The 14,167-nt window shown below is 64.9% G+C and overlaps 1 protein-coding gene across 2 annotated transcripts; it reads right to left on the reverse strand.

The window, feature by feature from the left end:
- Positions 1–232: 232 nt before the first annotated feature.
- Positions 233–13,713, reverse strand: SEMA4A (semaphorin 4A). Of its 2 annotated transcripts, none has more exons than XM_074853056.1 (15): positions 13,651–13,713; positions 6,268–6,408; positions 4,535–4,695; positions 4,347–4,409; positions 4,154–4,252; positions 3,649–3,757; positions 3,410–3,526; positions 3,145–3,275; positions 2,888–3,057; positions 2,658–2,808; positions 2,329–2,518; positions 2,127–2,242; positions 1,877–2,043; positions 1,679–1,791; positions 233–1,571 (listed from the first exon to the last, which is right to left on the reverse strand). In XM_074853056.1, exons 2-15 carry the CDS (start codon positions 6,404–6,406, stop codon positions 937–939), a joined length of 2,361 nt encoding a protein of 786 aa, XP_074709157.1. In that variant the 5' UTR covers positions 6,407–6,408; positions 13,651–13,713; the 3' UTR covers positions 233–936. The 2 variants fall into 2 exon arrangements, with proteins under 2 accessions (XP_074709157.1, XP_074709156.1); XM_074853055.1 differs by lacking the exon at positions 13,651–13,713 and adding an exon at positions 7,852–8,002.
- Positions 13,714–14,167: the final 454 nt, after the last annotated feature.

The following is a 14,167-nucleotide window of genomic DNA, read 5'->3' on the forward strand; positions in this document are numbered from 1 at the left end:
AGATGACTCTGGGATTCTGTGAGAGGACGGGAGTGATGGGTGGGGGTAAGAGGGACATTTCCCCCTTCTGGTGGGTGTGTGGGTCTCTCCCTTGCCCCTCGTTGCACATACACACCTTTGCACACCCCCATGTTGCACAGACGTGCACACCCCCCCCACACCCCCGAAAGCCTGAGAGGGGCCTGGCACTGCCCTCCTGGGGCTGCTCCTTGGACCCAGCAGCACAACGCAGTAGCTTTTCCTTTTTAATAAAAAAATCAAATGTACAAAGAACAGGAAAATTTACAGCTGGTTTGTCTTAAAAAAGAAGGCTCAACACCATCAAAAAAGCAGCAGGGGCCAACCCTGGGGGGGGCAGCTGGTGAGAAGGGGTGGGGGAGGCCACCCCCATGGCTGTCTGCGGGTCAGGGCGATGCGGTGTCCCCCCCATCCAGCACCCAGGGCGGTGGGGAGCGGGGTGGGGAGGTCTGGCAGCGCAGGGTGGGTGCCCGTGGGATTGGCTTTCCCCATTTTGGAGCTTTTATGGATCCCAGGGGTTTTTTCCTGGGGTGGCACCAGTGTCAGCATCCACCAACTCCGCCCGTCCCCACCCCACGGCCTTGCCCCACGGCTACGTCCTGCCCTCAGCCCCACATCTTTGCCCCATGGCCATGTCCCTCCTCTGTGCCCACGTCCTTTCCCTGTCCCCATGTCCTTCCCTCGTCCCCTCTTTCCCCACATCCCACCTCCTTGTCACACCCCACCCCCTTGCCGCTTCCCCCACTGCTCCCAGGGCCCCATCCCACCCCGCTGCCCCTCGCCGCTACCCCAAAATGTTACCTTATGTTAAAACACGCGCATTAAATTAAAAAAAAAAAAAAAAAGAAAAAAACTTCACATTCATATCACCCCCACACCCCACTCCTTCCCCACGGTCTCCTCGACCCGGTGGTGCTGTCACACCGTGTCCCCCGCCGGGACGCGGAGCCTGTTGTTATCAGCATCTATATCCCCATCAAGCTGGAGGCAGCAAGCGCGGGAGCCTTCCTCCTCCTCCTCCTCCTCCTCGGTGGGGACTTCGGGTGCTGGGGGCTCTCTGGTTCCCCCATTGAGGGGTACCTTCTCCCGGCGCTGGGATGGGGGGCTGTGGGGCGTGCTGCACCCCCGCACCTTGCTCCTGGCTTTGAGCTGGTCGTGGTAGGCGAGAAGGGCCAGGCAGGCGGCAGCGGCCAGCGTCACGGCCAGCAGCACGGTGACGGTGACAAACTGGGGCCAGTAAGACCGGGGGGGGCCACGGTCTGAGGACCCCCAGGCCAACCCCTCCTCAGCCAGCCCGTCTGGCTGGGGGGCCGCCCCACTGGGGTCCTGTAGGTGGTAATGAGCCACGGTCCAGGTGTAGCCATTCTCGGTGGCCTGGCACTTGTAGGTGCCAGCAGTCCCCCGTTGCATGATGACCACCAGCGTGTGGTCAGGCAGCAGTGTCGTGTCCCCCCGGCCCCCCCGGCCCTCGGGCTTCTGCCAGCTGTAGGTGGCCAGGGCAGAGCGGCGGGGGCACGGCAGGCGGACCACGGCGTTAAGTGGGGGGCTGAGCCCTGTGGGGTGCGGAGGGGGAGAGCAGGGTGATGCAGTGCACCCCACGTGCCATGTGTCCCCACCCCGCTGCACCCTCACCCCGTCCCGTCGCGCCCCCATACTCAACCCTCTACGGCGGGATCCTCCTGTGCCCCCCCGGCTCGGGGCACGGCCGCGCTCCTCCCACGGGGGCACACGGTGGCCGGGCTCCCCGTCTCGATGTCCTGCAGCCACGTGCTCCTGTGGCCGGGAGAGCGGCATCAGCATCCCAGTCCCTTCCGGATATCCCCCTTCCCATCCTCATCCCGCTGCCTCTGGGGCTCACGTGTCCTGGGTGGGGGCGGCACGGAGGGGCTGGCAGGAGCCCTCGAGGCTGTGCCAAGCGCAGTACGGGTCCCGCGCCAGCACGCACTCGGCGCAGCTCCGGTGCAGGCTGCAGTTGGCCAACGGGACTTGGAGGATGCCACCGGAGTAGCCCACGTAGAGGATGCCCTGGGGAGGGAGAGGTGCAGCGCTGAGCCTCCCCCCCATCCCTCTGTACCAGGCTTGGGGTGGGTTCTTGGGTCACCCCCTACCTTCCCCGGGGCCAGCAGTAGGTTCTTCACCGGCTCCGGTGTCCCGAGGAGCTGGATGCTCTCCACAATGTGGGGACCCCCAGGCAGCTCCACTGCTTTGTGCAGGAAACCCTCCGCTGCGGGGGCACAGGGGACATCACTGGTGTTTTGGGGGGGGCGAGGGGTGACCAGGTGCCCTGTGTGTACCCCCACATAAACCCACCCGTGGCCAGGAACATGACACGGTAGGTGGCCCCCGAGACGCCCCAAATCTCATCCACTGCGATGCGCGTGTACGTGACGTCCGTCTTCACCAGCAGCGGCCGCCCCTGGGTGGGTGACACCTTCCCGTCCATGAGGAAATGGTCCTTCATGAAGGTGAGGGCTTTGTCGGAGGAGGGACCCATGGAGCACTGCAGGGAGAGAGGAGCCATGGGGAAACTGAGGCACGCTTGCCACACCACCACCATCTCACCCCAGTGCGAGCACACTGGGCAAACTGGGACAGACACTCCAGGAGGGTCTTGTCCCCCGGGAGTGGGCAGCACTCACGCTGCCGGGCCGGGGATTCATGTCCGGGCCACTGTAGACCGTCCAGCGGGAGCTCTCCTTGTTCAGCTCCTTGTACTTGCCCTCGAAGACCTTTTCCAGAGCCTCCTGGCTGTAGGCACAGACGGCTGCGCTGCCTGCCCTGCCCGCCTGCCTGCAGGGACAGCAAGGTGGGCGTGGGGATGATGTGGGTCCCCGGTGCACCCGCAGCACCCCTGGGTGCTGGGACTCACCACTGCGAGGTGAAGACGGCGTAGAAGTCGGCACCACCGTCGCGGCGGGGCAGGGCGAAGGCGTGATGGATGACGTTGAAGGGGAAGTGGCCGGGTTGCGAGCAGACCAGCTGGGCCTTCAGGAACGTCGTCCACTTTTTCTGCAGCACCTTCTCCCCCCCGACATCGCTCTGCAGGAGCCGGGGGGATGTTCAGCCCTGGGGTGACAGGAGCTGGGTACCCCCATCGTCGTCCTCCGTCATGGTCTTTGCACCCACCTTGCAGACACGGGCCACCCGCGGCACCAGGAGCCGCTCGAAGAAATCAAACTCGTCAGCCGTCTCCTCGAAGAAGAAGTAGACCTTGTCATCTCCCGGGATGCTGAAGGAGGCCACGAAGGCGGCGTCGGCTGTGGGGCACAGCCAGGGCGGGTGGGTGAGGAGCTGGAGCGAGGTGGGGGGGCTGCTGCAGGCACCCCCCAGCATGGGGAGGGTGAGGGGGGGACCATGGGAGGGTCCTCCCAAGGACCATCTCCCTGCTCACCCGAAAGCCAGCGGAGGAAGGCGTCTGTCTTGAGCAGGGTCCGGCTGCCCAGCGAGCGGGAGATGATGGGCTCGTTGCCCTGGAAGTTGTTCATGGTGCCGGCGTAGAGCTCGCCGTCTGCTCGGGGACGGGGTCGGGGTGAGCCATGGCAGGGACACTTCCCCTCCATCGCTGTCACCCCCCCAACTCCACCCCAGGGATGGGTGCCCACCCGTGGGGGCCACTGGCCCCATACTCACCCACCAGCAGGGCCGTGTAGGTGTGCTGGGGGTCAAAGGGGCACTGGCCCTTCCCGTCCAGGAAAGGTTGTCCTTTGCCGCTGGACATCAGTGTGAAGTTCTCCAGGTGCTGTGGGAAAGGGGAGAAAAATGAGCCGACGGAGTTAAACCAAACCCCAAATCTGCAAGAAACGGCTGCGGACTCCCTCTGGCTGTTCCCCACATGCTCAGCAAGTGGGGAAACTGAGGCAGAACAGGCTGCCTGGGGGCACCCTGGGACCCAAAATCCGGGGTTTACCGCCTGCATCTGACCTGGCACCACGGGCTCCTTCAGTGTGTGCAACGCAGAGATGCGCCGCAGTGCTGGGGGGCACCCGGCACTCCACAGCCCAGGGGACTCCCCGTGATGCAATTAGCTCCAATCCCCCATCCCGCTGGGCCAGTATTTTGTGGCTCCTCATGGCAGTGCCAGAACATGTCTGGAGAGTCCCCCTTGTCCCCGTCCTTGGCGGCGGGGGGCACTCACAATGTAGGTGCACGCGGGGCTGAAGGCGTAGGTCCCGCAGACGTAGAGGTGGGTCTGGTTCAGGGCTACGAGGACCCGGATGAAGTTGAAGCACTCGGTCTGCGGGGGGGAAAGAGCAGAGGTGGGGGCTGAGCATCCCTGCAGCTCTGTGAGACCCACCCCCCCCACCGAGCCCCCCATAGTGCTGTCTCACCTCCTGGCTTTTCTTCTTAAAAGCACACTCGGAGGTTTTCTCGGCCGTGGGTCCCCACAGAATCTGTGGAGGGAAGGGAGAAGGTCCCCAGCTGCTGAGCCAGGCTGTGACCTCCCAGCCCCAGTGGGGAAACTGAGGCACAGTGGAGGGGACCCCCCCCGGCCTCCTCAAAAGCGACTGCTGCTCACCGAGGCTTTGGCATGGATGGTGCCCGGGGTGCCGACGGTGAGGGCCAGCACCCGGTCACGGGCCCCCACGTACAGTTCCTCCTCGCTCTCGTGCAGGAGGAAGATGTCGTAGTGGGAGACGTTGTCTTGGCTGAAATGGGTCAGGGTCCGTCGGGGGTCCCCTGGCAGGAGCAAAGCGGGGTGACGGGGGCCAAGGGACACACACACACACACACGTGTCCCAGCACTATCACCACCATCAACCCCGGGCGGATGCAGCAGCAGCAGCAGCTGCCACTGCGGCTCGTGTCACCTCTCACGTAGGAAACGGGGTGTGCTGCTTTGCCCGCGCGTTGTCATCTTCACTTCCCCCTCCAGGCCCCCACCTCTCCCCGCCTCCCTGTCCCCTCTTGGTCCTGCTGCAAGAGCTGGACACCCCCAGGCTGCAAAGCCTGCGCATCCCTCGTCCTCTGACGCTGCTTTGCTGTCCTGTAAGGAACAGAGTGCACTTTTCTCTCTCACAGAATCCCAGAGTCATCTGTGTTGGAAAAGCCCTTGAAGCTCCTCCAGCCCCACCATGAACCTCACCCTGACCGTTCCCAACTCCACCAGATTCCCTCAGCGCTGGCTCAACCCGACTCTTCAACCCCTCCAGGGATGGGGACTCCCCCCCTGCCCTGGGCAGCCCATTCCAACGCCCAACAACCCCTTCTGCAAAGAAATCCTTCCGAAGAGCCAGTCTGACCCTGCCCTGGCGCAGCTTGAGGCCATTCCCTCTTGGCCTGCCGCTGGGTCCTTGGCTCAAGAGACTCCTCCCCCCTCTCTGCACCCTCCTTTCAGGGAGTTGCAGAGGGCCAGGAGGTCTCCCCTCAGCCTCCTCTTCTCCACACTAAACCCCCCCAGTTCCCTCAGCCGCTCCCCATCAGACATGTGCTGCAAGCTCTGCCAGTGATGCTCTGGGACCACAACCACAGGGCAATGGTCCCTTTGGGGGATGCACCACCCCAGGGTGCCAGCCTGAGGGGGTTTACAAGCCCCCCCAGTGCCCTCAAGCACAGCTGGGGGCCGCAGGCTTCTCGTTTGACCCTGATGGCCACCAAAACAGGGAAAAAGAAAAGGGAGGTTTTGCAATTCTCAAATGGCTGCATGGGGAAGGGGAAGTGGCAGCGTGGGCCCGGGGAGGGCACAGCACTGTCATGGGGCACAGGACTCTCCTGCCTGCCCAAACGCCGCCGTCCCACGGCACCGCCAAACCCCTTTCTTTACCACCTGCCATTTGGCTGGACACGCAGGCAGGACGCCGAGGAGGCGGCTTTTTCTGCCATCCAGGGTGGTCCTGAGCAGATCCCCGGGTGCAAAACCACTCTTCTAGAGCTGGCACCCTGGGGTGCACCCAGCTCCCACTCCCAAAGGGGTTTGGGTGCCAACCAGCCTCATTACATCTGCCCCCGCAGAGGCCTCGTAGCTGTTCACATCACCCGGCTGCCACCAGCGCCCACCCCCAGCCCCGTAGCTGCCTTCCCACAGTCCCAGCCCCACACCGGGCTAACGAGAGGGCTAATGAGAGGGGTAATGAGAGGGGTAACGAGAGGGGTAACGAGGCGGGGAGGCTGGGATGGCGAGCAGCCCATGGGTCCCTGGTGCTGGCTGCTCAACCCTGGGGACCGATGCTCTCCCAAAGCTGATGTTGTCCCCGCTCCCCAGCCCGGATTGTCCCCGTCCCCTCCCTTTGGGTCTCTCGGTGCCGTACTCACCGCTGGGGAAGGCGACGCGGGGCAGGGGCTCGGCGCAGAGCATGGCAGCCGGCATCACCACACCGCAGAGCAGGCGGAGGGCAGCTGTGGGCATGGCGGGGGGCGGCAGGGCTGCACCCCTCGAGGGTCCCAGCACCATTCCTGGGGGGGAAGGGCGAGGGTTAGGGCAAGCACTGCCAGGGCTACGTGTCACCGAGCGGAAACGAGCGGGGGGAAGCCAGCACCCGGCGTGGTGGCGGCGGGGGGGGGGGGGAGAGATCCTGGGGCCTCAAGCTGCATGTGGCCCCGAATATGAGTGAGCTTCCCGCTGTCACCGCGGCACAGGCAGAGACGTCCCTGCACCCTGCTGAGCCCCCTGCACCAGGACACCCCCCCCCCAGCACAGGGGTGTCCAGCTGCTCCTGCCTTTGCCCCCGTAAAGCCCCACAGTTCCCGTCCCCCATCAAGGATTCCTCCATGCAGCTCCATCAGTAGCTGGAGGGTCCATAAAATTAGGGGAGGGGGGACAGGACAACCCCCCACCTCTTGCAGCTCTTTTTGCAGCTCTTGCCGGAAGCAGTAGGGAAAGAGCAACGTCTCGAGGACCGTGTGGTCCCCAGGACCCCTCACGGGTGGCCATCGTGTCCCCAGCGAGTGGCATTACCTCTCCGGCGGGCGAGGACAGAGCTGGCTCACCTCCACCCCTGGAGCATCGGCACCCGGCAGGCGCCTGGCCCCAGGGGTCTGCGGCCAGAAGACCCCCACGGGCCCATGCCCAGCCGAGGTCCAGCCGCGCTGCCAGGCTCCCAGCCGAGCTCGTGGCAGGGCTCGCTGCAGCCCAGCCCAGCCCAGTGTGGCCCCGCCGGGGCACTACGGGAACCAGAAAGTCCTGCTGGAAGAGGACGAGCCTCAGCAGGTTGGGGCAGCGGGTGCTTGCTCCCGCCTCGCCTGCGTTACACCCCCGTGGGAGGCAGCGAAGCCTGGCGGAGAGAGCTGGGATGGGAGCCGGGGTGCTCTGCTCCTCCAACTGGGGTGCCCAGGGGCTGACGTGGGGGGAAATGGGGTGTCTGGATACCTGGGTCCCCTTCTTGGCTTTGGGGAAATCTTTGGGGCGAGAGCAGGGCAACATCATTTCTCCTGCTGAGAGGATCAACAGCGGGTCTCAGCGTCGCTCCCCACAAACAGCCTCATGAGGCTGAGCGTTGTCCCCCACAAACAGCCCCCCTGGGGCTGAGCATCACCCCCACAAACAGCCTCATGGGGCCAAGCATTGCCCCCCACAAACAGCCTCAGGGGGACAAACATCGCTCCCCACAAACAGCCCCATGAGGCTGAGCATTGTCTCCCCCAAACAGCCCCCCTGGGGCTGAGCATCACCCCCACAAACAGCCCCATGAAGCTGAGCATTGCACCCCACAACCAGCCCGTGGCTGTCCCGGCAGCCAGGCTCCATCCTCCACCCCACTCTGGGATGGCTGTGGGTGACAAACCCAACAAAGCCAAAGCCCTGAGGGTCCCCCCGACACCATAGCCACATCTGAGGTACCCCAATATCTCCCTCCAGACAAGGCTGAGGATCTTCTTGCCCTGCCAGGGCCTCCTTACCTGCCTCCCCCAGTGCCACCATCCACCCGCTGGGACACCGAGCCCCCGGAGGACAGCGCTGTCCCTGCCACCTTGCTTGGCCAGGACAGAAAGCTCCTTGTAAGCACAGAAAGTAGGTTACTCTGCCCCGGATTTCCCACTTGGCGAAGGGTTGGCTGAGAAACGGGGCTGCACGGAGGCTTGGACCGGCCGCATTGTTCTGCCCTGGGCCAGAGCCACCGGGGCCGGCGGAGGGGGAGGAGGGATGGGAAAGGGAGCGGAGGCTCCTCGGTGAGGCTGAAGGCTCAGGGGGACCATGACAGGGCTGGGAAAAGCCCCCAGAGTGTTCCCCCCACGTGAGCCAGCTCTGAGACAGGGTGTGAAGAGCAAGAGCAGCCTCAAGGCTGCTCCAGCATCACAGGGAGCCGAAGCTCCGTGAAAGCTCTGTCCTTCCTCCTCTCTGGGGTCCCCTGGCCAAAGTGGTCTGGGGACATGCTGGCAAGGGGCATTGCACCCCCCCTGCATAGCATTTGGAAGTGAGTGTCACCAAGGGCCTCTCAGCTTTGGGGTGGTTTAGTTTCCCCTGGTGCTTTCAGGTTCACCACGGCCGTGGCTCCGTGGGACTTGGTCCCCTGTCCCACCCACCCTCCAGGTTCCCTCCAAGCCAGGGAATATTACGCTGCCACTAAACACACACCCTCCCTGCAAAGAGCAATTTAACCCCCCTGGGGTGGTGCTCAGCGAGGGGAGACACGATGGTGCAGGGCAGATGTGACGCTGGTGGCCACATCAGCACTGAGACGGCCGCCAAGACTTTCCTCAGGCCTCACTTTCCAGAGTAGCTGGGAATTGGGGTCCCCCCGCAGCAGGGAGGAGGGTGGCCCTTCTCTGCCGCTTGATCCCAACCCCCTGCCCATGTTCTCCCCCCTCCAGGAGCATCCCCACGGCATGGGGAGTGCAGGGATGCTTCTGACACCCGGGCAGGAGACAGGGGCTGGGGCAGCCTGGCTCAGGCTGGGGGAGGCTCCTTCGATCCCCCCCAGAGCCGGAGCGGGAGTGGGTGTGGGGGAGATGGAAAGCAAGAGAGGTGGGGGGGATGCAGTAGGGGTAGGGGAGGCATCTTGGGGGTGCGGGGGGGAGATAGGGGAGGGATTTGAGAGGTGGGGGATGCAAAGGGCAGGATGCAAAGGGTGGTGACAGATGTGGGGTAGCGCAGGAAAGAGGTAGGAGGATGCGCAGGAGGGAACTGGGGGGTAGAGGAGATGTGGGGGGGTGCAAAGGAGCTGTGGGAGGAAGAAAGGGGGCTATGGGAGGGGGGCAAAGGTGAGGGGGCGAGGGGGGGGATGCAGCTGGGACCTCAGCCCCTTTGTCACAGCCTGGCAGCGTCAGAGCTGTCTGGGGGGTCCCCAAAGCCCGTCCCCACTATGGCGACTGCCCCCAGCCCCGGCTCTGCCTCACGGCCCCGCGGAGGCACCCCCAGCCCATCCCCCCCCCCCCCCGGTACCCGCTCCCCGCGCCCGGTGCCGGTGCGGTGGTACCGACCTGTGGCAGCACCCGCGCCCGGGCGGCCGGGGAGGCCTGGCGGGACCAGCATCCCTGCGGGGCCACCGGATCCTGCTCCCGTCGCCATGGCTACGGCTTACCTCGGCCGGCTCCGGCTGGCCTCTCCCCCCCCCACCCCTCCCTCCTCGCCCCCCGCAGCCACACACGGACACACGGACAGATGGACCCACGGCTGCGCCCCCTGCGCTCACGCACGGGCACGGGTGGGCGCACAGCGGCGTGAACGCTGCCACGGGCACGCACAGACCCGCACACACGCGTGAGTGTGCACATACACCCCCCCCCCACCGATGTGGACGGATGCCCCTCTGCACCCACATGCACACACCGGCCCACCCACATGTCCCGTCCACCTCCTCTCCTGACACGTCCCTGTGACCCCAGAACTACAGCGCATCCCTCCACCCCAGCTTTGCTCCCCCTCTCTTTGCACCGTGTCCCTGCACCCCCATCTTGGCATCCCTGTATCTGTACTGCACCCCTGCACCCCATCCCTGCACCCCCATAGCCACACTGCACCCCTGCACCCCATCCCTGCACCCCCATAGCCACACTGCATCCCTACACCCCATCCCTGCACCCCCATATCCTCACCACATCCCTGCATCCCCATCTCTGCACCCCCCTATCCACACCCCATCTCTGCACCCCAATATCCTCACCACATCCCTGCACCCCCATAGCCACACTGCATCCCTGCACCCCCACCCCTGCAGCCCCATCTTTGCACCTCCTTATCCACACCTTATCCCTGCACCCCCATCCCTGCACCCCCATATCCTCACCACATCCCTGCATCCCATCTCTGCACCCCCATACCCTCACCACATCCCTGCATCCCATCCCTGCACCCCCATATCCTCACCACATCCCTGCATCCCATCTCTGCACCCCCATATCCTCACCACATCCCTGCATCCCATCTCTGCACCCCAATATCCTCACCACATCCCTGCATCCCCATCTCTGCACCCCCCTATCCACACCTGATCCCTGCACCCCATCTCTGCACCCCAATATCCTCACCACATCCCTGCATCCCATCTCTGCACCCCCATATCCTCACCACATCCCTGCATCCCATCTCTGCACCCCAATATCCTCACCACATCCCTGCATCCCCATCTCTGCACCCCCCTATCCACACCTCATCCCTGCACCCCATCTCTGCACCCCAATATCCTCACCACATCCCTGCACCCCCATAGCCACACTGCATCCCTGCACCCCCACCCCTGCACCCCCATCTTTGCACCTCCTTATCCACACCTTATCCCTGCACCCCCATCCCTGCACCCCCATATCCTCACCACATCCCTGCATCCCCACCTCTGCACCCCCATCTCTGCACCCCCATCTTGGCATCCCCGAGTCTGCACTGCATTCATCACCCCCATCTCTGCACCCCCGTATCCACGCTGCATCCCTGCACCCCCATCCCTGCACGCCCATCTCCACACCGCACCCCTGCACCCCCACCTCTTCATCCCTGTCTCAGCCCCCCCCCGCTGCTCACCCGTCCCAGATGAGCGGTGCTGGCTCTGGCTGCCTGCGCTACCCGGCTTTGGGGGGTCCCAGGAGGGGGTTCGGGGTGCAGCCAGGGTCTGGTTCCAAGCAGGCCACACGTTCCCACTGCCACAGCACCCAGAGCCCCCAGTTTTGGTTAACAGCACTTCCCCCCTCCAAACTTCCCTTGCGGGGCAGCCTGGCCCAACTGCCGCCAGCAGATCCCACTTCTCCTTTGGAACCTGCCCTCCTTCCCCTTCCCGGCCGTGTGGGAGTGGGTGCCCTGAGCCCCGAAACAGGATCCCCCGCCATCGCTGCTTCCCCCCTCTGCAACTCCCTTCCCTGCACGACCTCAGGCAAGTCACTTAGTCCCCAGCCTGCAATTGCACAACCCTGCACGAGGCACCCTGGGAAGGTGCCAGCCCTGCTGCTTTGTGCAAGCTGGGGTGCCAGTACCCACACCCCCAAAAGCATCCAGGGGCCCCTTTCCACCCCATGAGTGCCCACGGCTGGGGAGCAGTCCCCCCCTCAGCTGCTCCCCGCTTTCTGCTGTCCCGGTTCCCACGGGGCTCGGGATGTTGGGAGCCTTTGCCGGGGAGTCGTAAGGAGCTTGTGACCGGTGCCTGCCGGCCCGCCGGCACCCAAGGCTTAGCTGAGGCCTGCGGTGGGGAGGCAGAGCTGCCCTGGCCCCCTCGCACCCCAAGGGTTGAGCTGTAGCCCCCCACCTCTGCCTGGGACCCCCAAGGGTGCCCTGTGGGTGTCCCGCGATGTGCAGCACCTTAGGGTGCAACCTTGGGGGGGTGGCAGCGAGCACAAGCTCACATCTTAAACCACCCTTGGGATTAACGGGGCAGCCTGACCTTAATCCCCCTGGGCACGCAGGGGCCTGGAGGGGGCCAGTGTGGGGCTCGCAGGGCCCCCAGCACCCGCTCAGCTGTGCCCCGGCCTCATAAACCTTGGTGGCTGCCAGACATCAGGGTCAGTCCTGGCTCTACCCATCCCAGTGATTGCTCCAAAACTCCCTTGTGTTAGATTTTTCTCCCCAAAAAGCCCGATGCTCTCCTGCGTGTGCCCCCCCGGGTTTGTTTGCCGTGCCCAAACCCCAGTGCTCCCACCCAGCCATGCGGCCCAGGGTGCCTCTGCAGAGACCCCGACGCTCAGTGCACAAGTGAGCGAGGTGGGGTCATGGCCACCTGCTCTGGGCTCCCGTTTGCCTCCCAGGGGAGCCCGGAGCTGGGCTCAGCCCCGTGGGGCTGCAGAAGGAGCTGGAGAAGCCCGACCCTGACTTGGTGCTTCAGCTGGAGCAGGGCTGGGGCTCTGCCGCAGGCGCTCGTGTGCACGGGCCCCAGGGGCTGGGCGAGGTCCCCGTGGGCCATACACACTCCCCATGGGCTGTGCAACGTCCCCATAGGGGTGTGTAAGGTCCCCATAGGGGTGTGTAAGATCCTCATAGGGGTGTGCAAGGTCTTCATAGGAGTGTGTAAGGTCCCTGTAGGGGTGTGTGAGGTCCCCATGGGCCATACACACTCCCCATGGGCTGTGCAACGTCCCCATAGGGGTGTGTAAGGTCCCCATAGGGGTGTGCAAGGTCTTCATAGGGGTGTGTAAGGTCCCTATAGGGGTGTGTAAGGTCCCTATAGGGGTGTGCGAGGTCCCTGTGGGCCATACAAGCTCCCTATGGGCTGTGCCACATCCCCATAGGGGTGTGCAAGGTCTCCAAGGTCCCCGTGGGCTGTGTGAGGTCCCTGTGGGCCGTACACGCTCTCTATGGGCTGTGCAAGGTCCCCATAGGGGTGTGTAAGGTCCCTATAGGGGTGCGCAAGGTCCTCATGGGCCATAAACACTCCCCATGGGCTGTGTAACGTCCCCATAGGGGTGTGTAAGGTCCCTGTAGGGGTGTTCAAGGTCCCCGTGAGGCCGCACAAGGTCTACGTGGGGCTGCGCAAGGCTCCCATAGGGGTGTGCAAGGTCCGTGTGGGGTGTGTATGGTCCCCACGGCTGTGCGAGGTCCCCACGGGGGCCGTGCAGGGACCCCACAGGTCGGGTGAGCCGTGGGGGCACCGAGGGCAGCAAAGGGACACAGAGCAATGCCGCCAGCTCAGCCCTTCCCGGTGTGACGCAGCCCGGCCGTGCCCGGGCGCCGTGGCGGGGCGTGGGGACGACCCGTGACATTTCCCTTTGCCTCCTGACCCCGTTTCTCCCCGCAGCAGGGCTGGGCAGGAGCACGAGGCCCCAGCAGCGTGCTTGGCTTCCCCCCGCCATTCCATAACCCGCTATTTTGGGCACAACCTCATGATTTTTGGGATCTGGCAGCACAAGGCTCGGGGTCCAGCTGGATTCCCCCGCCTTGGGGCTGGACGCGGCGCAGAGGGGCCGTGGTGCTGCAGCTCCTTGGCATCCCCAGCTGTGGGGGGCATCCCTGAGCTGGCAGAGAGATGGGGGGGCAAATGGGGTACAGGGAGGGGGTGACACTGGAGCTGGTGTGTCCCCTGCCACTCTGCGAGCCCCCCCCATTGTGACCTCTCCTCCTGGGAGGGGGCGTTGGGTACCTCGCTGGGTCCCCACAAACCAGCCCAAAGCTGGAAGGTGGCAGCGATGCCCCGGAGACCCCTTGGCACCCGCTGCCCTTGCAAGGCTCAGCCCTGCTTGCACCCATGGCCGGGGCGAGGTGACCCCGCATGGCTGGGGGGACCCAAGCATCGAAGCACTGGGAGGGGGGGTACCCCCAGAATGGGCACCCCGGACACCTACCTGGCTGTGCCTGCGCCCCGGCCGCCCGCCCGCGCTCCCTCACATCGCGGCTCCCCAGCGTTGTGCCCGGTAAAGCCGATTACCCGCCGGCTTTACGGCTCCCTCCTTCTCCCCGGCATCTCCTCCTGCCTCGCTCCAGTGCCTGGCACGGCCCCGGGGCCCGGGGAGGGGGGACAAGGGGGGTCCCCGTTCTAGGAGCAAACCTGCACTCAGGGGCTCACTCAGGTTCTGCACCCCCTCAGCCCATCCCATCCAGGGGGATGTCTGCTCCCCAAAACATCGGGGGGGGGAAATCTCTGAGCTCTCCCCCCCAAATTCCATCTCCCCCCCCAGATTCTATCCCCTCCCTGCCAGCCCCTCTTTGCATCACTGCCCAGGTTCGGGGGGCTCCTGGCCCCACAAGGACCCCGGGCACCCTCCTGGGTGAGCCAGGGTGCAGGGAGCCACCCCGCTTTCCCCACCCATGGCAGGGTGCTGACCCCCAGCCCCAGCTGCGGGGCTAAAAGAGATTCCATTC

The sequence above is a fragment of the Strix uralensis genome, chromosome 32, assembly GCF_047716275.1.
Source record: "Strix uralensis isolate ZFMK-TIS-50842 chromosome 32, bStrUra1, whole genome shotgun sequence".
Classification (NCBI taxonomy): Eukaryota; Metazoa; Chordata; class Aves; order Strigiformes; family Strigidae; genus Strix; species Strix uralensis.

Coding starts and splice junctions, on each gene's coding strand:
- SEMA4A (XM_074853055.1), bottom strand. CDS start 7,873: ATGGTGGCACTGGGGGAGGCAG. Junction 4,253..4,346: donor TTAAGAAGAAAAGCCAGGAG/GTGAGACAGCAC, acceptor TCCCCCCCGCAG/ACCGAGTGCTTCAACTTCAT. Junction 3,276..3,409: donor CTTCCTCCGCTGGCTTTCGG/GTGAGCAGGGAG, acceptor TGTGCCCCACAG/CCGACGCCGCCTTCGTGGCC.